Source organism: Mytilus californianus, unplaced genomic scaffold (assembly GCF_021869535.1).
Source record: "Mytilus californianus isolate M0D057914Y unplaced genomic scaffold, xbMytCali1.0.p SCAF_9, whole genome shotgun sequence".
NCBI classification, from domain to species: domain Eukaryota; kingdom Metazoa; phylum Mollusca; class Bivalvia; order Mytilida; family Mytilidae; genus Mytilus; species Mytilus californianus.
This window is the reverse complement of record NW_026262745.1, coordinates 87,737,899-87,764,978: the sequence shown is the minus strand read 5'-3', so window position 1 is coordinate 87,764,978 and position 27,080 is coordinate 87,737,899. Positions and strand designations below refer to the sequence as shown.

The 27,080-nt window shown below is 30.5% G+C and overlaps 1 protein-coding gene across 9 annotated transcripts in view; it reads left to right on the top strand.

Moving 5' to 3' along the window:
* LOC127715428 (transient receptor potential cation channel subfamily M member 1-like) overlaps positions 1-27,080 on the top strand; it is a 77,626-nt gene that overhangs the window by 37,126 nt on the left and 13,420 nt on the right. For 5 of the 9 annotated variants that reach the window (XM_052221463.1, XM_052221465.1, XM_052221466.1 and 2 more), the window contains 13 exons: positions 9,031-9,171; positions 9,886-9,930; positions 10,271-10,312; positions 13,114-13,146; positions 15,374-15,488; positions 15,962-16,018; positions 16,747-16,875; positions 18,343-18,442; positions 22,076-22,298; positions 22,670-22,903; positions 24,770-24,910; positions 25,653-25,907; positions 26,528-26,705. In XM_052221463.1, the coding sequence (XP_052077423.1) occupies positions 9,031-9,171; positions 9,886-9,930; positions 10,271-10,312; positions 13,114-13,146; positions 15,374-15,488; positions 15,962-16,018; positions 16,747-16,875; positions 18,343-18,442; positions 22,076-22,298; positions 22,670-22,903; positions 24,770-24,910; positions 25,653-25,907; positions 26,528-26,705 (1,693 nt within the window). The other 4 variants (XM_052221464.1, XM_052221468.1, XM_052221467.1 and 1 more) reach the window with 4 other exon arrangements.

The following is a 27,080-nucleotide window of genomic DNA, read 5'->3' as shown; positions in this document are numbered from 1 at the left end:
AATTAGAACTCTCTCTAACTATCTAAACTTTACGAAACGTTCCATAAAAAATAAACAGACTTAGGTGAATTCCTCACATATTTTGTACAAAAAACATAATAAATCATTGTCTTAACAACACAAAGTTTTGGTTTATCAAAACCCTTGAACACCTCATTAGGTAGACTAACTAACAGATCTAGTATTTTTCAAAAGCTCATGTATATGAAAAAATAAATTGCCTTGTCTCTGAATGAAAGACATAGAATGTAAATCTAGAGCTGATAAAGATTGTACTTTGGCAGCTGTAGTCAAGGCAAATAAAGACACAAGTATAAAAGACAGTCTTCAATGTTAAATCCTCCAATGAATATAAAGAACTTAAAAAAGTTAGCACTAAATTCACCTCCCAAGTGAAAGAGTATCTAACTCTTCAATTGCAGATTCAGGTTTAAGCAACCCTTCACATATAGTGAACAAACAAATTTAGTAACATCTACTTCTTAAAGGATCAAGTCTGTTTCAACATAGACCAAGTAAAATTTACATTGAACATGCTGAATACGAAAAGCTTCTGTTTTACAAAAAATTTCAATAATCAATAACATCCTTTTCAGATGGTGATAAGGAATTGGTTCTCCTTTGAACACACCAAATAATGAAATTTCTCAAAAAATATTGATAATGCTTGATCATAGATGCATGGTCTCCAAGATGAAGTGTAAACATATTTTGCAAATGATTCTGAAATCTTATATTTATAAGTGATTTCTGAATACAATACACATGTTTTTACCCTACCGCACAATCACCACTTCAGGTGTTGGTTCACTTATATTTTTACAATACACACAGTTAAATTTAGTCTCTACCTGAGGGGAAGGCATTCTTCAGTATGCAACATCGTTTCTAATTTTTATGCTTAGCAGTTTAACTGGCAAATAAATTAAAATGGTCTTAGCAAAGAAAACCAACTCTGAGCCGGCCAAAAAGAAATAATAAAAATAGCCTTCTGAACTTCACTAATAATTTTCTTTATAATTATCCCCAACAAGGAAAAAGATGGGAAAATATAAGGTCTTAATTCTGACCATGAAAAGTAAAAACATCTCTGAAAGGAGCTTTTTGGTCAAAAGACAGAGAAACAATTATCTACAGATTTGAAAATGAAAACGTGATAAAAACAAAACAAATATTTCTTCTTTCAATTGCCATTCCGTTGAATCTGTAAAATTTCTAGACATATGATAAGCATCAAAATTTTCTTTCCAGGAATATAATGAGCTGTGATAAAAATGTCCTTTCTTGAACACCAAGCCCAAATAATGAAATATTTGTAGTAAGTCTGTCAACTGACAAAGAGGTTATACCTCCTATTGCAGAATAAAAACTACTGAAAATGTAATTTCTGATTGTATAACAATTAACAAGACTCTTTGTGACTAAAAATCTCTCTCCAAAAGAAAAATATAGCCAACAATTCTAAGTAATCTATATGAAATGAGCCTACGTTCCGAGAAGCTCCATCTACCAACAGAAAATTTTTCTTCAAATTTGGATCCCAAATCCTTCTGATGAGGCATCTGGTCCAATCCAAAAACTTATTTGGATGGGCCTTATTAATTTTCAATTTCTGATTTCAAATTGTTAAAATTTCACCTATTGATGAAAATAATCACTGTAACAACTATTCAGTGCTTCAACATTATTTCTCGCCATGTTTCTGCAATGTAACATTCCCACAGATACCGCATTAAAAGCATGCGCAACAAGACCAATATATGATGCAAAACATCTATAATACAGTTACACAATTCTATTTTAGAAGAACTTCCCAAGGGAGATAATTTTACTATTTTCTCATCTGTCAGAAAAAACTTAAATAACTCAGTATCAATAATGAGACAAAGGAAAACAATGTATTTCCAAGGAATGAGGACCGACTTCTTAAAATTTATTCTGAAGCACAGTTTATCAAGCATTTGCACCATTTTTTCTGTATTCACAGTACAACTATCTAGATTCTGATCCATAATAATAGAATCATCAATGTAACTTTATCATGTATATACTTCAAGTGACATTTTTTCATAAAAATGCGTAGACAGGTTTAAAAGCCTTAGTAAAAACTCTTTATGCAGAAGCCAATCCAAAAACAAAGAACATACATATCATATAATGTCCTTTCCACATGAATCAGGAATTTTTGATATAATCATTATTGATATTAAAATATGCATCTGTGAGATCTATGGATGTTAGCTATATATATATAGATCATCATCCCTATAAATTACATCTAAACAAATGATAAATGATCCTTTTAAATAGCTCTCTTAGCTATCAATGTTAAGACTTCTGAAATTATTTCATCCTAATGTAAAGTGAAATGTATTTTATTCAAAAATGATGAACCTTGTGGCACAACATTAAAAATATTTTTATAACCATTTCTTATTAAAACGAATATCAATAGATCATTAGTAATATTTTCCAATTCATAATATTTAAGTTATCTACTGTATATAGGAACTGGTTGAGAATTGTGACCTCTTTGAGATTCTCTGTTCCCTGTTGGGAAACCTCTCCCTCTCAATGACGGGAATTGCCATACGCCCTGTTGACCGACAGAACCTCCGCAGTTAAAAGACTGATATTGCCTTTCCCATAACTGCTGGGAGTAAAATAATTGCTAGACCTGGAACCTCTTCCAAGGAATCTAGGATTTGCTTAAGAATCTTGGTATAATCACCAAGTTTGCTTCATGCAATCATAACTAAAAACGTGATAAATCAACTATCACATCAGAATTACAAATCGGTTTTATCATCTAGATATTTCTGAGCATCTCCTATGCGTTTAACCAGAAACCCATGGTCAAACAAATAGAATTTGACAATAAATACCTTGTATTATCAAGATCTAATGGCTCATTCTTACAACAAATATTAGCCAACTCAACAATAGGGGTGATGGTCAACCCTTAATAAAGTATCTCTGGGTCACAGAAAGTCCAGAAGAAAATTCAGACCCAGTTTTCTGCCTTTTTAAACAATTTTGGTATTTCCCAAGCAAAATCATGATTAAACTGTTCAACAAACAGGCTGAGATACTGGACCATTAATCTCACCAAGAGAAGCCTTAAAGGCTTCTGAAAAACCTAATGCAGGATCAAAAGAAGTATCAAATTCAGCTCTGGCTGGACTATCATCAGCCATGGCACAAACTCCAAAAGGAGGTACATGCACTGTATCATTACAGTAGTTCAGATCAAAATCTAGAACTTAATCTTCATTAAAGTAAGCCTCTAATGGCAAAAATGGAATAAAGCAGCAGGGTTCTCTACAACCTCTGCTTGAGTGGAAGGCAGAGAAACTGTCTCAAACCTCATGGTTCATACAGGCTCTTCACTACATTTAATAATAATGAGTCAATGTATCAATCTACATGCCTATTTTAAATCTCAAGTGTGCTATCTCCTCTTGAGAAATATTCACAAATCTAGGATATTTTGAAGCTATACCAGTAGCACTAGATTTTAAAACTTCCTTTTGACAGGTTTTGTTGCTTTGTCACTTGTCATTCATTTCCAATTGCAATGCCTTTTATGATTTTTTATAAAACTACTAGGTTCTATAACTGTTTAAGAAGAGGATTTATTCAAAATACCTCTAGTTTTCCTATTAGATTGATCATCTTTAATTTCTAAAACAACCCAGAGGTGATGAAAATCAATGCCATCACCCTCATTAGTGTTAACATCATTCTAAACATCTTGCTAAAGCAATACATCTGCATTATCAAATTCAGCCATTGTAATGAAATAATGTGTACCTGTACAGGTAAAACACGTGCTAATTCTGAAGAGTTCTCACGACCTTCAGGTAAAAAGAAATACTTTTAAATATCTACCTGTTTAACAAACAGGAGTTAATGAATTTAGTAACACATGTGCCTTACATCGTAGGCAAAAACTTAATGAATATATAAAATTGTCATACATCGTAGACAATAAAATTTTTTTTTAATTCATTTCCATCAACACTTGTCATACATTGCAGACAAGAAATTTTTAATTCATTTCCATCAACACTTGTCATACATCGTAGACAAGAAATTTTTAATTCATTTCCATCAACACTTGTCACACATCGTAGACAAGAAATTTTTAATTCATTTCCAACAACACTTGTCATACATCGTAGACAATTGAGAAATTATTATGTCTAATTAACATTAGCACTTGTCGTACATCGTAGACAAGTTAAATGTAATTGAAGTAACTTGCCCCTAAATCTTAGATAACAAATAAAATAACTAAACAGAATTCAAGTGAAGTGTTGTGTTCACTTCACACCCTCTAGAAAAATAATGACAAGTTATTATGGAACAGGTGCTTATATACTAGGGTCAAGGTCACTGGCCATCTATGGTCTGGTGGTTATAGTTTGTTTCTTTAAACAGAGATATGACATGTAAGCTTCACCCCTCATAGAGAAGTTAAGCTAATTTATTACTTGAGACCGAAGGCGAAATATGAATAAGAATAAAGCAATATTTTATTACCTTCTAAAAATAATCTATAAACAAGTTTTCATGATTTTACTTTAAAACTTTATCAACCAATTGATGTTAAAAATTGTCCATCTTAGAAATACATGCTATTATACATTTTCTTCTGTTTGAAATGGAACGAATAATGCTATAAAACTCAACGATATTAGTATTGATATTGTGCGTTTTTGATAATTCTTCATATACATATTATATCATTTTCTGACTACAGACGTAAATAAAGAACTCACAATTTTCAATAGATTTGAATCACAAGATCATCTTGCAATATAGTTGGATCATTGGGTTCATTTATATAAACTTTTCCAGAATATCAGTATTGTTCAACTAAAAACTTATTTTGCAACTTGGATACATTTTCTAGAAAACATGCAAAAAAAGGATTGACTTTCTTTACCAATTTTTAGCAATTCATCGTAACTTAAAAGCAACTTTTTCTCCTCCGAATTACTGTATATGACTAAGCAACAACATTTCGCAAAGCTAGAAATGTTATGGATCTAATAACGCATTCAGCCATTAAAGACATTTAAACACTATAACAAACAAGTTAACAACAAACATTAAAGACCCATCGGTGGCCTTCGGCTGTTGTCTGCTCTATGGTCGGGTTGTTGTCTCTTTGACACATTCCCCATTTCCATTCTCAATTTTAAGTAATTATTAGGCATCTTTTTCCTGTCTTGGGGTTAGGTATGAGAATCAGAACTTGAACCAATATTAGAATAGATAATTTGTTAAAAACTATAACCCTGTCAATATATGTTTTATACTGTTCATCTTAACTATAGAGTTACACAAAATCTTATTTTTTTTTGCAAGCCCAAACAATGTACATGTATCTAATAATTTGAACCTTCTAAAAAGAATTCAAAGCAAGATACTTAATAGAATATATGTTTTACTTATACGATGACATCAGAATGTTGTATTTATCGTAACCACTATAAATTTAAACTAATGAGTTTTACCAAATTACGTCAAATCTGAAGAGTTATTCTTATAAACTACCATTTAACTACAAAACCCTGTTTAGGTCATGATATATTATAGGGAAATATCCATATTTCCGGTTCGTTATTAAGGAAAAGTAAGCAGACGAAACAGAACTTTCGTTGTTTCGCTGGTCCTTTTTTATTGTGTAAAACAAGTGTCAAACTGCTATAGTAGCTACTAATATGAAGATCATTGTCCATCATGTTAAATCGTCATATTATTTTTCATCAACCGCAGTTCACGTGTTCGATAGGTGTGATATATATTGTCTTTATGTTTCCTCCGAAGTTTATAACATGATATTTTCGCAATAATAGAAGTGCATTTGAAACAATGAAAATTATAAACTTGATATAGTTTTAAAATTGCATTCTTCGATAACGAAACTCCTCTTCAATATATATACAGTAAAATTGATCATTTATAATATTAGAAAATAATTGTAATTGACAAGTACAACAAAAACATGACTTTCAATATCATTGCACAAAACGACCAGAAGATGAAAAACCCCCAATAATACCCACAATAAAGAATAATTACCACCTTTGTGTTAAAATTATTAACTAAAATTATCAGGTATTTTTGTTTTTCTTATTCCCCCCCAAGAAAAAATATTTGAAAAAGTTAAAATAAGCACTAAACTATGCCACCATATGCTGCAAGGTCCTCTCTTGTACAATGTTCCATATAAAAATCATGTATGATAAAGGACTAAATTAAATACACTTTCTGAAATTAGATATGTGACTATTTTGTTTGTAAATAGCAAAGCAATTTGGAAAACCGAAATAACAGCGATGTTAGGCAGAATGGAAATGAGAATTACTTTATGACACACTACAATGATATGTCTTCAATGACTTATAATGTTGATAACAAGCAAAAACAAATCAGTAAAGTAGTTAATTAAAGATACAAGCGCAAGAAAACTCATATATATTTTTTTGCGGGACCTAAAAACAATGACAATATTATTTGTTAAATGTCCGTTTGAATTTTTCACGAATGTAATTTGTTTGAGTTTCAAATTGCTCAAATTTTTGTCGGCTTCTACTTGAATACTGTGTACCTGCATTAAAATCTAGTTTTTGTAATACCTCAGAATTTATTGTTATACACGAATTCTGATCTTTATAATTCCACAGTCACTTAAACTCAGATCAACAATAATTGTAAGAAGTACAAAGATTTCTTTTTGTTTTGTTTTGACACAATGTACCGCCACTATAGGTCAGTAAGTCAGTCTTGTTATATTTTTTTATATAAATGCACAAAATTAGTTTAAATCTATTATGCTCGTCAGTTTTCATCTATGAAAGTTACATTTTTACGAAAATCATCTACCAGTAATGGTCAATTTTAAACTAATACAATGCAGAAAGTTCCGTACTGTTACGTATGTGATATATCCAAATCAACAGCTATCGCGATACCCATAAATAAATACAAGTAAACACGATGCAAAGACGAACTGTTTTTACAGTAACTAAGTTAATCGCGAATATCGAAGAAAATTGGATTAGGGATTACAAGAAAAAAGATACAAACCATGACACTATACCGTTATAGCATTAACCGTGTTCCTTTTAATTCGTAATTTTATAAAAAAAAAATTGTAAGAAACAGATACGAACCGAACAAATGAACATGATGATATGTTTTTATTAAATGTTGATAATGTTGATAAGTGGTTAGCAACTGAAATTTAATTTGTAAAATATATAAATTTGTTTTTCTTATAGATACTAAAGATATGTGTTCCAATGACATGTTAAGAGTTCATTTTTTGCTTCTTTTCTCTACATAACCACATTCTAAAATTGTCTACGAATTAAATAATATACATATCATTTATATTTATAAAAAAACAAATCCTGTCTAAATGCTATTTGATATCGAAATAAAAATCATATCGCAATTCCAATTAATTTTCTCTTCTCTTCTGGTAGAAATAAGAAACACAAAGATAGATCAATGCATATATCTGCAATCTGAAGATACCTATATATTAGCAATGCTATTGGTCATATTTTCTCTGGCTTTTATTGACGTCTTTACACTAAATCAGTTATAATTTGGATGTGTACTGATTGATATAGTAGTCTTAGCTTAAAAACATGTTTTTTCAAATAGTTGTTATTGGCTTTAAAATAGCTGTCATTAACTGAGAGTTCTCTCAGATCTGTACTTAATGTATTTCTTGTTGTCCGGGATGAGGAATGGATATATACCCTGCCATGTCCTGTTTGATTTTTTTGTTAGATGTTTTCTTTGCATCGATGTGATGAGTTAATATGAAATCAAGGAGATGTGGTATGCTTGCCAATGAAACAACTATCCACCAAAATTCAAATGAAGTTGATGTAAGCAATTATAGGCAACCGTACGACCTTCAACAATGAGAAAAACCCATACCATATGGTTGCCTATAACAGGCCCCAACATGAAGAATATGAAACAATTCAATTGAGAAAACTAACGGAATAATTTATATCAAATCAATTTACCAAAATTAAAACAATTAAGTTTTTTTGTAAATTGTTTTGTTATAAATAAGCCGTTAGTTTTCTCAAATGAATTCTTTCATATTTTTCATGTCGAGGCCTTGTTTGGTTTTTTCAGGGGTCTTACTTCCACTTTATGAACTTTGGTGGATAGTTGTGTCGTTGGAAATCATAACACATCTCCTTTTTTATATTTATATAGAAGTTGTTGGATAAGATAATGTATGTGTGAATAAAGAATGTGAAACGAAAAGTCCATAATGTTGATAAAACAAAACAACAGTTTAATACATCGTAGAATAACAACACACTTGTAAGAGTATGATGGTATCTTAATGAAAAATAGTTCTCTTAGCTACATCAAGCTGCATAAGTGTGTACTTTGGAACCCTACTTTAAATGTAACATTTCTAAGTATTTTTAAAATACGAGAGCGTTATGAACAGTGGCTTTATGTTGTTTAAAACAGAAATTTCATGATTTATCTATATTTTGCTTTGATTTAAGCCTACGATTGATTACCAACTGGTATTCAGTCCAAAAAAACACTTTTCAATAATCGAACGCAAACGCGGATTGTTGGATATTGATACAACTTTGTTCATTTTATTATGAAATTGATAACTTGTATAACGTCTTTATGCGTTAGTAAAATGTAAATGTAAGATAGTCAATATTTCATTTCGATATGAGATATATATTTTGAAATTCAAAATTAGTTTGAACATAGTGCTGATTCAATGTACAATGTATTTAGTTCTAGAAACAAATATTTCAAATCGTATACAAACAAAAAAGATAATCGTTACTTGCAACGTTATACACAATACTCAATGAGAACAAACACAACCATCAAGGTCTTAAAATAGCAATATATATATTTTGTTTTGACAAAAAAAGTCATGCTGAAGACAAGAAGACCCAGAACGTGTTTGCAAATAATCATAAAAAATATACACATTTTGAAAAACAGGAATATGAAAAAGACAATGTTTCAGAGCTGTTCAAGTCATCGCTTTTAGCTAACAGAACGGACTTTGTCATGTTGATAATGGAGAAAATAGAAAGCATGAGCTCATTTATACTCGATAACTTACCAAATGTATTCAGGCTGGTAAGTATACTGTTTTTTATCTTTCGTATTTAATGTAGACACGATGTTAACTGCTATTACACGGATGGTACTTGATTAAAACTTCCCAAAGTAAACACACTATTATCCACTAAGATTTTATTTTTCCCCAGAAATTTATTAATTAGATATGCATTAAAAATTATTATGTTAAATTACGGACGCTAAAAATAGCATACACGTTGAAAATGTAGATGAAGACATCGATATGATCGCTTTTTATGCAAAATTCTACTTACAACATATCTTAAACGATGATGTTTAGTCGCAAATATTTACATTAGATGTATGTTTCATTATTGTCCATTGTTTTGATTGGCTAACAGCAATCTCTTGTCATTCTTCATTTCAAAATGAATTGCATGAATTGTAACATACATGATGACACACGTTTTTACAATAAAGTGCACAGGTAAATACAAGAAAACCTAGATTGTAATCGTGTTTTCATGATCATAGCTAAAAAATGTATGTATAAGAATTGAATGTTTCTTTTAGTAATTTTATAGGGTTGTAAAAGCGTTGACAGTGCGTACATTTTTAGAATGAAGCACTTTTACACCCCAATGAATTTACAAAAAGAAGCATTCAATTGAAGGGAAGAAGGATTTGTTTCAATTTCGTATGGCTATACTATTTTGTGTGCTGTCTTTATACATTGATCTGTTCAGATGCAATTATAATTATATATTTCAGTGCATTGAAAGCAAAGAAGAATTAGCAATTCAGCTTATAGAAAAGGTAAATTTACAATCATTATGAAAGATATACACAGAAAGACTTGAAATGTGTCAATATCAACGAAACTGCTCTATGTATATTGAAATCATTTATCTCCATTAACAATGTTATACAAGTATCAAAGGTTTATCCAAAATATGAAAACTTGCCTGAATTTACCTACATTTTATTTTGCATTTAAATGTACCTCTGTAGGCATAAGGACCATTACTTGATTATGTACATTTGTATTTCCGGTTATACAACCGTTTATTAGAAATGAAACATGCGTATTATTCATCAGGAAAAATGGTCTGCAGAAACGATCTACATTATATGTATATATTTTATATTCTTTTAGCATTGGAATAAACAACGTGTAAAAGAAGATACGAGCGACAGCGTAAGTTGTTTGACAATATTGTTCTATTCCTAATTATATTATTTATTCGTCTGTGTGGGTGTGGGTGTGTGTATCCATATGGATTCAATTATATTATTTTGGTATGTTTATGACTTAATAAGCATGTGTGAAATGGATACAGTGCTGTTTGATCACACAAACCGTTAATGCAACTAATAAACTGTCTTTGAAAAAATAAATATGCATGAAAAAACAGAGACATATTCAAACAGTTTAATATTCTATATACTTTTCTTAAACACCTAAAGCTAAAAAGATAAAAGGAGTAAGATGGAATTAATTAGTAACCAGGTTTGATTTTTGGCAATAATTATTGTTGTATTTTATATTTCCTGTCTGTACGTATGTGTATGATTATTTGAGTGTATGTGTGTGTGCAATATACATGTATCCGTTTCTCATGTTAAGCTGTTGCTTCAAGTGTGTAGCATAAATATTCGAAACTGTGAATAATTAACTGTCTATAAATCTAGACAGAAATTTAATCTTTACAAAAATTTAAAAAAAAACATTTTTAACATGTTAAACTTAGAAATCCTGTAAACAAACTTTTTTTTTTCTAAATGGTTACCAATTATATTGTTATAAATAAAATTGAAAATGGAAATGGGGAATGTGTCAAAGAGACAACAGCCCGACCAAAGAGTAGACAACAGCCGAAGGCCACCAATGGGTCTTCAATGCAGCGAGGGACTCCCACACCCGGAGGCGTGCTTCAGCTGGCCCCTAAACAAAAATGTATACTAGTTCCGTGATAATGGACGTCATACTTAACTCCGAAATATGCATAAGAAACTAAAATTAAAAATCAGAGGCTCCTGACTTGGGACAGGCGCAAAAATGCAGCGGGGTTAAACATGTTTTTTGAGAACTCAACCCTCCCCCTATACATCTAAGCAATGTAGTAAAAAAACAAACACACAACAAAACGCACAGTAAAAGTCAGTTCAAAAGTAGTCCGAGTCCGATGTCAGAATAGGTAACAAAAGAAACTAAACAGAATGATACATAATTTAAAAAAGTACTACTAGCAGTTACTGACATGCCAGATCCAGACCTCAAATAAACTGATTGAAAAATTATGTATTCATAATATGAATATCAAGTATAATCCTTCCCGTTAGGGGTTTAGTATTATACAATCATAAGATATATGAGAAGAACATAACCCGTATTGTGCCAACAACTAGTTTTAGAATAAATGTGTTTATTTCCGATGCAAAGACCCTGTAAGTGAATCAATATTAAAGCCAAAATATGCAATCTTTAATGACCTGGCAACAGTATCGTAACTATATCCCTTCTTATTAAGTCTGTTTAAAGGTTTTGTTAGCTTTTGAGGTGAATGCTGACATTTTTGTGCTTTGTAAAAAAATATTACCATAAAAAATTGGATGTGAAATACCTGAACGTATAAGATGTCTGCATGTTGAATTATATTTATAAATGATGTCCTTGTACCGATGATAAAATTTAGTAAATGTTTTGACTAGTTTGTCATATCGAAAACCCTGGTGTAATAATTTTTCAGTAATAAACAAATTTCTCTCGCTAAAATCTAATAAATATATCTTATATATACATTATGGATGGGGAGTTGTTTCATTGGCACTCACACCACATCTTCCTATATCTATTCACATTCTTATTTTGAAATTGCACAAGGTTATTTGTTTGTCTTGGCTGTTTAAGTTTATCTTTTAGTTTACAACACATTTAATGATTATTGGATGTGTTTTTTTGGCTTTGAACTAGCCGTCAGAAGCTTCGAGTACACTCAGATCTGTACTTAAGTAATGTGTTTGTTATGGGGATGTATAAACGTCTTGCAACGTTCGGTTAATGTGTTTCGGCTTTGTGTTAATTTGTTAAGGTGAAGGTCTGAATTAAAATCAATAGAATTTTTGAATAATTGGTCAAAGTGTAGTTTCTATCATGCTTTTTACGCTAGATGTGAGACAACATTGTCAGATTTTGTATAGATTATGAATGGAAATCCCAATTTTGTGTGATAAGAAGAAATCTACACCATAGAATTTGAAGATGAAATGTTAGAAGATAGCTCTTACAACGTACACTATGCTTTCAGACTCGTTTTCTTGCTACATTGTAAAATAGGTAAATTTGCAACACATTCCGTTATAAAAATTACTTTATCTGAATTTTTCCCTTATATGGCAAAAGTTAAAATAAATTGACATGATTGAATCAAAACAAAATTTTTTTTTGTGTAAATTAAAGCTGTAAATATGATAAGAAACGTAATTTTCTACTTTAAAGTCTCACACATGAAATACATACACTCTCGAAATGTGCACATTTCATTAAAGATCCAGACCGATTTGTCCTGCAATTTCAAAACCAAAGATAGAGGAAGACAACCCAGTGACCTCCAACACTTTTTAACTATTTTTTTCAAGTTTGTTCTTATGTTGAATTGTTACACTGTTGTGCTAGGTTAGGGAAAGGTTTTGCGCCAACAAAACTAATGTTACCTTGCTACATGCTTTGCCTCTGACTAGTCAGTAGCTTTTTATTATATTTTATTCTATTTTCGTTCATTATTGTGTACACCAATCAGGCCTTTTATTTGTGATGTCGACGACTTTTATAACTGACTAAGCGTATTGATTGTTCTCTTTTTGTTGGACGTACGGTGACATATAGTTGTTTACTTCTGTCGCACTTGGTCTCTGGTGGAGAATTGTGTCTCATTGTTAACTTTGCCCTATTTTCTTATAGTTCTACATAATTCTTTTTTCTTTTTTTTAATGTTTTAGCCAGATGAAATACATGATGAATTGACAAAAGAGGTAATATATTTGACTTTGTAAAGTTATAACAAAAAAATTTAGTCCGAACTGAAATTCTAGTTATTTGTTATTTTATTAATTAAATCCTTAAATTTGACAGCAATTAATCAAACTACCAAACAAACTGGCATTATCTAAGCTCAATGTATAATTGAGATAGCTGTAATGTTTTGTGAAAATCCAAGTTGTTTGAAGAAGTTATGAAAATAATTAAAGGTGACCATGTGAATTTAATCAAAACTGAAAATTCTAGCTATTTTTACCTATCAATTAAATCCTGTAATTTGACAGCAATGAATCAAATTGCCAAATAACCTGGAATTTTGTAAGATCAATATACAATTCAGTTGGATGGGCTGTTTCAAACCTAGACTAAATTTAACGGTCAAGATGTCATTTTCCAAAAATGAAGTCAGTTGAAATGTTGGTGAATTCGTGATTTCCTTTTAAAGAATCTCAATGTAAAATTGACGTCAAACATTAATGATATTATTAGCAGCCTTATCAGACTGGACAAAAACAAATTCCTTGACGAGATCTGTTAGTTTATTTTTGATACGAGAAAAAGGGTTATAATGGTTGTTGTTAGGAGTAAAATGTTCTTTAAAATGTTGTATACGTATATCAACTATGTTCATTACTGAATTAAAAAAAAGAGTCAAAGGATTTCTTGTCAGCTTTTCTCGTTTTATTTATTTCAAACAGTAATTTCTCTAAAACGATTTTTAACCACTTATAAGTTTGCTTATTATCTGAAAAATATCGATAGAAGGAACACATGAAACGTCTTAAATTATAATGAATATAAGATCTAAAAATAAATGCAACAAATTGCACCTTCAAATACAAAACATAACAGATTACACTAAAGTTTAAAACAAAGATTTGAACATGCCACATTTTCATATTAATATAATCGACATAGTGAAACATTTAGATCTGGTAACAATGCACAATGTACGTCAAATCATAAGTTAATTCAAAGTGTGAAAATTTGTATGATTTTAAAATTATTCAATATCATAAATATGTTCATGCCAAACTGTGTATATTATCTAACATGAATTTGATTAATGACATATTTCGACGTTGCCATAGGAATTAAACAAATATGTACCTCCCATATTACAAACACACTGCTTCTGATCCGGATGTATACAACGCTGTTATAGTAAACTAAACATGTTTACTGATCGAACAAAAATAGTTGGCAAACACGACCTATATTAGATTTGTATATATTTTATATATTTAATGGGGCTTCGCTGGCCAATTAACATAAGTAGTAATCACTAGCCAGTCAACACTGAGGTTGTGAGTTCGAACCCCGCACCTACGGGTGCACTTGACTCCGACCTTAATAGACTAGCATTGTCAGTTTTCCTATCGAAGGTCGTTGGTTTTCTCCGGGCACTCCGGCTTCCTTCACCGATAAAAACTGGCCGCCACGAAATAGCTCCAATAGGCGATTAAAAGTGGCGTTAAAACATCAATCAATCAATATATTTCTTTAGCATGGGGATAAACGTCATGAAACCTTTGAAAGAGGAGCTGAGAGCAATAGTGTAAGTGGTTTTACAAGTTTGTTCTATTATGAACTAAATTATGTATTTGTCTGTTTTGAGTAAGTATGTTTCATTTAGATATAAAAAAAACATGTCCTTTTGAATTCTTTAAACGAGATGATTATTGCATTACAACATACACTTTCATTTCCTTCTCTTTTCAGTAGTTCCTGGCTTAAAATAGAAATTTGTTTTATAAAGTTTCGATGTTTTGACTTTATCATAAATACTTAAATAGAAAAGAAGAATCCGTAACCAGAAAAACTTATCAGCCATGCGTGGTCTAAGGAGATACCAATATCAATTAAATCATTGAATACGTTATAAAATAATCTCTAAAAAATCGATTTAGACATAATATTTCTGTTTGCTCATTATCTGGAACATATTGATTAAAATGTAACAGGGAAATCACAAAATTAAGTAAACAGTACAATATCTAGAACATAATGCCATTATAAAGCGTATCCAAATAAGAAAACAGTAAAGGTTACAATACAGTTGGAATAAATATAAGTAATTGACACATATTTTCGATAACTTTACATTACATTTTAGGCTCGTACACACAACAGGTTACATTTCACTTTCTGTTTAAGAGAGTCTAAAATGGTGAAGTGGTTTTTTCTTAATTTTGACTTCCTTTACATTTTACATTGCAGCTTCGTAGAAATAAGAGAAAAACAAACAACAGAGTACTCTTATCTGTTAACAGTTTTATCATAGATTTGTTTGAAGATCCAGAATTTAAGTTGTACGATGTCAAACATATCACAGGTAAGCTAAGATAGCTTTGCTCTATAGAAAACGTCTTCAATTATCGGTAATTTTGATGATAAGTATATAAAACAAATCACGCTTGTCTGCAGTATATTACCTTGTCCTATTACATGCAGTGATCTTATTTCAGAAATCTGTAAATATGTTTCTAAGCATGAATTTCTATAATGTTGGTCGCATTACTACATTTTTGTTGTATTCAATTTAAAGGGCAGACTTTTCCTCAAAATATTGTACCTACAATCAAAATCAGTTGTTTTGATATCTCATATATGTCATAGAAGTGAGAGAATAAGCTAGCTATGAAACCAGGATTAATCCACAATGTTCTAAATAAGAAAATGCCTGAACCAAGTCGGGAATATGACAGTTGTTATCCATTCTTTTGATGAGTTTGAGCTTTTTATTGTGCCATTTGATTAGGGACTTTCCTTTTTGAGTCCAATACTTGATTTTACCTTTTTCTATAGGAAATAATGGAAACACAGGAGACAGTGGAGAAAAAGGAAACAAAGGAGACAACGGAGGTAAGGACACAACGGAGAGGAAGGGGGTGATTGTATATACCCTATTACAGACAATATATATTTGTATACTTCATGTTTACCTGAAAATGTTTTCCGAATATTATTTCATTCTATAGGAAACAATGGAGACATTTTGAAGGAGACTGAGGAGACAAAGGTGTTTTAGGCATCAGTTTTTTTGACAAATTATCTATTAAATTGGAACTAGACCGATTAAGCCTTTCTTAGTTTGAAATATTCTTTTAGATATTATTGTTAACCAATTACTTACCATTCTTTACATTTGGATTGTTTCTGCTCAAATTTGTTTCTATGGTTTTCTAATTTACATGGCAGTTATTTATCATTAACTTTTCTGATGGAAAATTTGTGTTATTCATTGCTAAGATGTGTTAAAAAATAGATAAAGTATTTCTCCTACACAAATAACAATATTCCTTGTCATATAATTTTTGATATCTCATCTAAATTTCAAATTAATTTGACAATGTATTTTGGCTATTATTGTGATTAGTACAATAATGAAAAAGGTAGATAAAATTATGTTTTGCCTAATAAAAGCAACCTTTTTGGAATGATACGAAATACTGATGTGTGGTTATGTGATTTCGTACATGGAATAGATAAAAAAAAATATATTTCTTTTCCTTAATAAAAGCATTGTGTTCCAAGGTCGTTTCTATTAAACTGTTTGATGAATATTTACAGAACATATTTTTTTTTATCAGGTCAAGATCATGAGGAGATAGATCTAATTTATAAAGACAAACCTTTCCATCATCTTTTTGTTTGGGCGGTTCTGGTAAATTGGAGAGAAATGGCTATGATATTTTGGGAACTGGAAACCGACCATACGTGTAAGATGTTATTATCGATAATAAAGAACATACATTTTGTACATCAACATGATTTCAAGATTTCCTCTATTGATTAAGGATGTACACCTCTGAGGAGCCAAATATTTCTAGAATTAAACTTTTTTTCTTAACCTGATTTTTGGGTTTATATAACTGTAAACAAATAGTTGGTGAAGAAAAAATCATATGGTGATGCGCTTCTCTTTTTTTGCTACAGCCCTTTCAAAGTACCTAATTTTGATGATTTTCCATTTTTTTTTCAATTTGTACCCATTTTGTGGCTATTATCGTGAAAAAAATCATAGTTCCACAATTAACCTTTTTTGCATACTTTCAAAAAAGATGTAGTTGACCAATCTGAATAAATTTAACTTAAAAAATTATAGGTAAGTGTTAATTCAAGAAAGTTTTATCATTTTTTGATGATTTTTTGTGTCAAATTTAGCATGCTGTCAATTTTTGAAATTTGTGATTTTCCCTATTATTAGAACAAATGCATATTATTTCAACTTCTTTGTTATAAATGATTGAAACAATACGTATCTGGAAAGAAAAAAGTGATATGGGATGTACATGTTTCTGGTTAAATCATTTCTTGTACCCCTCACCCATTTTCCCAAAATTTTGGCTAAAAAGACTTACTTGATTGGTAATAAAATTTGAAAGATTTATTACTCAAAAACTATTTATTGTTAATACACAATTTTTTCACAGAGTTAAGTTTGATTGTGATATTTATTAAATCCATTGCTATTTTCCACTTGTATCACATGTTTTGGAAATAATTCCAGAACGACATTTCAACGAGACTGAAACGTCATAAGAATACATCCTTAAGTATTATAATGGATACAATATAGGTTCTGAATATCAGTAATGCTTTTTTGACGGAATTTCAGTCCGAACATACAAATGTCCTGTTTGTTATTGTCATATACAACACCTTGTGATGTAGGGAGTGTCCCTTTGTTCGGTTTTTTATTTCACCAAAGACAAAATGTTTGTTATTCAAGTTTTTGAGTATTTGAACTTAATAAATAATTAGTGCGATGTTAAACCTTTTTGGCTGTGTTTGGTTTGGAGTATGTAATCCAGTTATTATCATTAGTTTCTGTCTGAATCATGCATTATTTATTTCTCTTTGAATACAAAAAGATGTCATTCCAGGACATTTTTGGTGAGTAATGAACAGTGCATTTTACATGACCAAGTATACACAAAAGGTTTTAAGATCTTATACATTTCTGGATTTCAATTATTCGTCTTTGAGCGTATCCTGATGAATAAAACTCAAGAAAAGTGCTTCGGACACAAGACATTTTAAAGTTTTATAATCATTTTGTGAGTGATCTATTAATAAGTTAAATGAAACGGATATGAAGACTTTCATTGTATTACATTTTCAAACGTCCTTATCAAGTTATTGAATTATTATGAAATGTCAGTATGGCATTTTTTTTATTGAAGGTTCTGCTCTATTTGCCAGTGCGGTCCTGAACGAATTGGCTGACAAAGCATTATTTTCTAAACATATGCATCTCAGTGTATCATTAAAAGAAAACGCTAGGTAAGACTAAAAGTAAACTCAATACTTTGAAATCTGAACTACTATATGGCATTATTTAATTTCACATCTGTAATCATATTGTACTGCTTCGTTTGTTTTGATTAAGCGTGCTTGTTAACCTTCAAAATTTCATATATCATCATTTGTTTATTAGATAAAAGAGAAATAATCACTATATGGAAATATGTCAATTAAGGCATTGACCATGTGATAAGAAATCGATTTGTACAAGATGTTTTACTTATAAGGGTTTGCCATTTATAATACAAATACAGCATGGACATGTATAGAGCAAGTCAAAAGAGAAAGTAGATCTTTACGTAATGAACATAACCATTAAGGTAGATGGGTGTCTAAATTATAATCCATAGATTTTTTTATAATTCAGTACTATTTTGTTTTACACTAAGTATCTTCAATTAATTTTGTGTATGTTGGTATCAAAACACATGTTGGTATCTTTTTATTTTTCTACTTAGAATATATTAATTTTGTGTGTTTGGTTTCAAATCACAGGTTGATATCTCTGCATTGTAAATTTCCTGATATTTTTAAAAACACCTTAATTCTATATAAATTTGTTTTTGTGACAAAAGTACTTATGAAAAGTATATACTTACCAAACTAGTTTAATTCTAATCCAATAATTTATTTGTAACTACTCCTACAAACACGTGCTTTTTTTGGCACTAGTTCTCGGACAATGAATAGTAAACAGGTTAACTAATCCTGTACAAAAAGGTCAAGTACAAAATAACTGTGTCAATGATTGATTATAAATATAGGAAAATGAATACAATCTCGGAAAGCAAATTAATGTTCCGTAAACATGTGATTGATAACAAATGGAATTCGTTATTCTGTATGTGAAAGAATGTATATGTTTACACTTTAATAATTAAGGAGATAAGAATGTAATAAATTGTAAAACTAACACACGTATTTGTTTACTGAACTTTTATTCCCTGGGAGTTCAGTAACTCATCACAGGGGTATCCAGACTATAGCTGTAATCTGGATAAAATGTCTGACAGCAATTGTTCAATAAAGTTTTGTCTAATTGTAAAAAAAAAAAAAAAAAAAAAAAAAGAATTTTTAATAATTTGCTAAAACGTAGTTTATATCAATCATGCTTTTAAAAACAAATAATAAAAATAATGGGTCACGGTGCTCATTTTCACGCTACAGGTTGTGCAAAATTGACAGATTTGTATAGATTATTCATGGAAAACCCAATTTTCTGCCATAAAACGAAAAACTACACCGTAGAATTTTGTGATAGAATATAAGATAGTTCTAATAGTATGCTTTTAGATAAGAAAAAGAAAAAATGGGGTCACGGGACCCGTTTTCTTGCTACATAAAAAATGGGTAAATTCCTAACACATTCTATTGTAAAACTGTATATGAATTATCTGCCCTTACATTTGAGTTGACTCCCCTTATGTGGCAAAGTTGGAAAAAATTGAATCAAACAAAAGTATTCTGTTTTTTGTAGAATAAAACCAGAAATATGATAAAACATGTCATTTTCTATATTGAAAAGAAAATTCTTACACATGAATTACCTACTACTCTCAAAATTTGCACATTTTATGAAAGATCTAGCCAGATAGTTTTCTGATATTTCAAAATCCAAGATGGAGGAAGACACCCTATCTACCTGTCCGACCGTGCATGGGCTGTATAGCCAATCAAGGTCGTTAAAAACTTCCATCCTCATCATCTACCTTAAGTATGAGTTTTTCAAATTTCTACATAACATTAAATCTTTTGTTCAGCTAAACATTTTGAAACAATAGCTACTTAAAATAAAGATTTGCTGAAACTATTAACTTATCATGCTTTGCTTGGGTAGACGTCCATTTTATTAAAATTGCCAAGGGAAACAGCTACAGATTGTGTCATACAATATCACAGAATCCGTCGTTAATTGGCACATACACTTTTGACACTCTCAATACAATTAATTCATATACGAATAACAGACACTTGATTTTCGTATCATTTTTACAAAATTGTTTGAATAAATACCCTTCCAATTGCTCAAATGAACTATAACATTGCCTGACCATAACCTTGATAATCAATGTTCAATGTCAAATCAAGAGGTAAATTTTCAGATAACTTTTCTTCAAAAACAAACAATAACTTACTGTGAATTATTTTAAAGATTATAATTTTGAAGATCTACTGAATAAAATTGACTTAAGGTGCTAAAATACTCCTTGTTAACACTGTTTAATTTATACATTTATATATTTCCATTTTTTTCATTGTAGCTGGTGGGTCTCCGCTAATCTTAACACGTGTACGGCGGGTCAATTATAAGTCCAACTAATATGATTCTTTTCCCCCGAAACCTTAATTTCTTTACGACTGTAGGTTCTAAACGATGACAGGAACACAAAACAGTGTACTTTTTAACATAAACAGGAACAAGGGTTTAAACAACTTTATCGTAGGAACTAATCGAGTGATACACGTTCGTACCAAGGGGATATTTTTAAACAATTACACTAATCAGGGTGATAAATTGTCACATTGGGGAAACTAACGGTCAGGTTAATGTTACAAACAATGAAAGACAAACAAACAAAACAAAGAGCAAAAAAAAAAAAAAAAAAAAAAAAAAAAAAAAAGCGGCAAGCACCGAATTACATGTCCTGGACATGGGATAGGCACATACAGAATGTGTCAGGGTTAAACAATCGTCTATTTGTATGTCTTATTGATTTATTTACTAATTTTAACTTTGATATAATGGTGTGTCTTCTGAAATAAATAACGTAAAAGAATGTAAGACACATAGTTATGACAGTACTATATATACAGTGTACCTTAGGTTTAACAGACTTGCAAATTAAAGCAACATATGTTTTCAATATCATATATAAGGTTAAGATGGTGAGTATCAAGTTATTATTTTCAAAATGTATTTAACTGAAGACTAAATATTCAGCTCATATACTTTTCAAATTCAGAAAATGAACATTAATGATAATCTGTGTAGCATTATTCCAGCGGCGAATTGAGAAAGCATTTTATCAGATGATGTTATAAAAGAGGGACGAAAGATACCAAAGGAACAGTCAAACTCATAAATCGAAAATAAACTGACAACGCCATGGCTAAACAAGAAAAAAAGACAAACAGACAAACAATTGTACACAAGGCACAACATAGAAAATCAAAGACTAAGCAACACGAACCCCACCAAAAACCGGGGGTGATCTCAGGTGCTAGTCTGCGTTTACCATCCACAGAAGCTGATTGCCACTAGACAAACTTTCATATTGATGGGTCATCACTTCTTAAATTATACGGGTAGAAAATCGTGAAATTGAATCGCACCGAAATTTTTATTTACACTGTCACTGAAACAGATGACAAACCACATGTTTTAAATATCGTAGCCAATTCTTCCCAAGATTCTGGATCTGAGAACAAATCAACCACCAATAAATGGTAATAGTGATTCAGGAACTGGTGATTATTCCGTTGCACCTTTGTTCAACTTACTATATTGGCTCAAATATTTTTCATTTTATTTTTGTGTTTGTAAATTATCCTTTTTTGTCATTACTGAAAATCACGTCGTGATTAACGTTTCTCAATTTTAAACAATTTCAGACACTTTGAAACTCTGGCTTGCAATGTGATGACAGAATTGTATAGCACCGATAGAGAAAGCGCTCTTAAAACCTTGGTTACAAAGGTTGGTAGATATAATTCTACACCTTTAAAGATTGCTGTCTCGCAAAAATTGAACAAGTTTATGGCACATACGGCTTGTCAAGCACAGCTCAACAGTATATGGAGTGGAGATGTTGCGGTATATACACCATTATGGAGGGTACGTTGAATTATATTGGCCATATTGAAACTGAAACCTTAGTACATGTCTGACAGACATCTGAATGTAAAATATTGTAACTTTTTTTGTAAATCTTGCAAACATTGCTGGGATAAAATAACTGCTCATTTTTACATTTAAAAAAGAAACTTAATATATATGACGACTTTCACAACAAAGAGTAAAAATTTGTTTCTAAATATATTGTCTGATGAGGATAACATGTATGTCACTCCTTCACAATATTGAAGATTCGCTCTTTAATGTTTTTTTAATTTTAATTATCTTTCATTATTCTTTAAAAAAATCTAAATATAGTTCACTTGTTTACGGCGTAGTTTGATTAATCTATCATAGATATCATATTTCAGATTGGTATGGTGACATTCTTTCCGATTTTATTAATTCAAAGCATAGGATTCATAACTATGAAAAGAAAATACTTGACGTCAAAGCAAATAAGTCCTTGTCTAGATCAACTTGCGGACCAAAATCCAAAAGACAACTCCGATAACAAGACAGGATTTTTTCTTCGAATATTCAACATTTTATACAATGTATACCGTTTTTACTGTGCACCAGTAACAAAATTCTTTGTCTATATGGTAAGTGTTTTTTTTTAACCCGTCCGTTAACCAAATTAATTATATATGAATATCATATATCTCCCCAAAAGAGGCGTGGTTTGTTAAACAGCTGTATTTACAAAGTGCTATCTTAAGTGGTACATACGATGACGTAAGTAATATCCTGTAGATATAAACCATAACATGTTTCAGTTGTACTTGAATGTATATCCTGATCAAGATGAGACTGTTTAGAAAACATATTGCTTGCATGTAACATGTTCAATGATGAACTGGAAAACCTTGATATTTTGTGTTATTATGTATTTGTGTTGCATAATTGATACAATTTCTTGAAAAAATTTATCACTGGACAGTAAGCAGACAACAATCAATCAAATGATTAACACGTCAACATGTAATTGGACTGATATAAAAAGTCAAAATTCTTGTGATTAAACAGAATTGTTAAAAACGAAGACTTTCACTTTGAACTATATGAGATCCAACGCTATATCTTAGGTAGCTAATTTTTCAGGGAACATGTGAAATGTATGTTACATTTACACAATCAACAATGTATCAGGTTACACATTAAAAACATTATTTCACCTAAACATATATATATATAATATATATATGTATATATATATAATTCGTCTAAACATCAGCCTAACAATGTTAGATCTGTATAACGCAGCACAAACAACATTTTCCAAAAGACCAAAAAAGTGAAAAAGTGAAAAAGTATATTTTAACAAAACGCATTTGACTAACAGATCGAACAACACATGTTCATAAACCCTGCTGACTGCCATTGGCGATTGCCAAATAGACGGATCACCGATGTAATAAATGGATCTTAATTATAAATTTAATACTAAACAGAAAACAATAAACTTGCGGAAAAGATGGTATACCGCAAACAAAAGGTGCAAAGGTTTTTGTACACCATTTCCGGATTTCGACAATTAATGTCTCTTCAGTGATGTTAGGAATCGAAACGGTATTTGGAAAGCCATACAATTGACCTCAATTGAGGATAGACTCTTGAATTTTGAGGAGTCAAAATAGGATGAACTGATTATATAAACCCGAAGGCAAATATAATACAAGCCCAAACGAAAAAATATAAACAAGTCTAAATTGAAAACAACGTTCAAACCTATGATTGCGTTGGATAAAAACCGCAATTTTTATACGTGTGCATGCAAAATAAATTTCTTGTTAGAGGGGTCTAAATGCAGCACAAACAAAATTTCCCAAAAGACCAAAAAAGTGAAAAAGTATATTTTAACAAAACGCATTTGACTAACAGGTCGAACAACAAATGTTCTTAAACCCTGCTGACTGCCATTTGCGATTGCCAAATAAACAGATCACCGATGTAATAAATGAATCTTAATTATACATTTAATACTAAACAAAAAACAATAAACTTGCGGAAAAGATGGTATACCGCAAACAAAAGGTGCAAAGGTTTTTGTACACCATATCCGGATTTCGACAATTAATGTCTCTTCAGTGATGTTAGGAATCGAAACGGTATTTGGAAAGCCATACAATTGACCTCAATTGAGGATAGAGTCTTGAATTTTGAGGAGTCAAAATAGAATGAACGGATCATATAATATATATATATATATATATATATATATTAGAGATAAAGCGATATTCAAAATATTAAATATCATAAAATAATATAAAATGTACAGGGAAGATTTTCAGACAATAATTGTTTGATCAGAAAACAAAACAATAATAAAAGAAAATGAATTACATTTTAAGTACTGTAGAGGCTACGCAGCATTCCTTAAAATGTCAGTAAGATTTATAGCATTCATATTAGAAGAGCTTTTATGAAAGAGTTGTTACCTAATATAGTTCACCATATATTTTTTTAAGATTGCATACATGACATTTGTGGTGATCTTTGCGATATTTGTTTTGACTGATTTGTACCCTTTGTCAGAGAGTCCGCCTTCTTTACTTGAATATGCTTCTTGGGGGTGGACTTTGTCACTAGCAATAGAGGAAATCAGACAGGTTCGTATTATATATTTTCTTGTATTTTAGCACATTTTGAACCTTTTAGCTTGTTAACATATATTAAGTTAACGATAACAACCATTGGTCACGAATACAATATATACCTTTTGTGTTTACAAACGAAATCGATTTTTTTCGAGAAGGCATGGTTTTTGTTACCAGTCAAAAGTCTAACAGATGGTATATATGCAATAAACCAGGCTGTTAAAACAGTGTATAAACCTATAATTATTTACCTTTTACATACTGTCACTTGGATTGAGAATTGTCTCATTGGCACTCAAACCGCACTTCTAATTTCTGTTAGAACGTGATCTCTTTTAATAACCAATTGTTCGGTGTTCCAGGTCTAAACAATAATAGCTTCCAGACGATAAGTCATAGAAGCTAATTTAGGTTTCGACTAGTTGTTAAAAAAATAAATATATTAGTTTATATTTTGCCTGATCGTTAATATGAGTAAATGCTCAGGTTTCCACGTTGATATGGAACTAACCTTTACAACACAAATATTCAAAACACTCCTTGACGACAAGATTGCAATGCAATTGTACGACTATACAACATGATTTGCTTAGACACTTATGTGAACTGATTTTTATATATATCAAATTTCACAAATTCTATCCAAAGATACTGCAGACGAACATATCAAGATGTCTTAAAAAAGCACAAACAGTCAATACTGAACCTTACATTTTTATCCATTAATTTAGTTTGTTAAATTTGTTTTACACAGATACTGCAGACGAACAAGGGCTCACTACTAAAAAATCTGAAGTATTGGGCTAAAGATGTCTGGAATATATTCGACATTGTTATGTATCTCATGTTCTTGTTGTCTGTTGTGCTACGATGTTTACTGAGTTCGGACCAGTTTTACTTTGCACGAATGGCTTATGCAGTTACTTTATCAATGTTTATTTTGCGTAGCATGCATTTCTTTTTCATCGAAAGATTTATTGGACCTAAAGTTGTAATGATAGGTAGAATGGTAAGCATATATTTACATTAATGACAGATCCTTATCATGGATGGACTACAACCTTTATTAACTGTTATATCAAATATACCAGACTTCATATTTGCTCTTTCATATAATATATAGGGTAGAGATTTTTTTATATATAAATTGTTTGATGTATTTTTGCATCAATGTATTTTTTCTTTACTAGTATAATGACATAATACTATACATTTTCAATAATATAAAAGTGAAATGACGAGAAAAACAAGACAAAAGTAGAAGAAACAAAATAGGCATTACATGACATGTACCAGGTCGTGGTAACAAAAACTTCAAAGGAATACATAGAAAGCACAATATAAAAGTCAAATAAGTAAAAAAAGGTATATGTTAATAAGAAATATATCAATCTACTAAATAAGTACATTGTTAAGCTTAGTATGCTTGAGATGGTTAAATAAACTTAATTGAAATAATAATATTGCTAAAGATTACGAGATTAGGTATGCTCTTAACGTAGTTTTCAGCCTTTTTTTACTATTGTTGTTTAAATTTAAATCGTTTGCAATGAAAAACAACAGATGTTTTGCGAACAGTCCATAAGCCGATAAGTATAATCTTAATCTTGAATTTGACATTTTTTACAGTTTGGAGACCTTGGTTTTTTCATTGCTCTTTATGCACTGTTCGTATTCAGTTTTGGAATCATGTACCAAGCTGTATTGTTCCCTAATTCAGTGTCTTCACCTTGGGAGCTGCTAAAAGATCTTGTGTATTTACCATACTGGCAGTTATATGGCGAGCTAAATATAGATCGCATTGAAGGTATCTGTTATGTTTATACTTGTTTTTGTACTTGTTTATTTAGACATATTTGTTTGCATATATTCTGATTGACTGAATAATCGAACGTAGAAATTTAGTTTCCGTGCCTTTCTGTTTTCTTTAAAAGTCAAGCTGTTCATTTACAATTGGCAAGTAAATGAATTCGGATGTATAGCTAAAACATGCTGAACTGTAAAAACAACATAAGATAAAACTGACTGATCATTTCCTTTCTATACAAATGGCATCAGCTCATAAAAAAATGTACCGTATAACTGCTATTATATTCGTTGGATGAGAATTAAACTTTTTTCTCTCGGGAACAATTTACTGTCTTCTTCCTTAATGCCCAAAGAAAGGTTACAATACAAATTA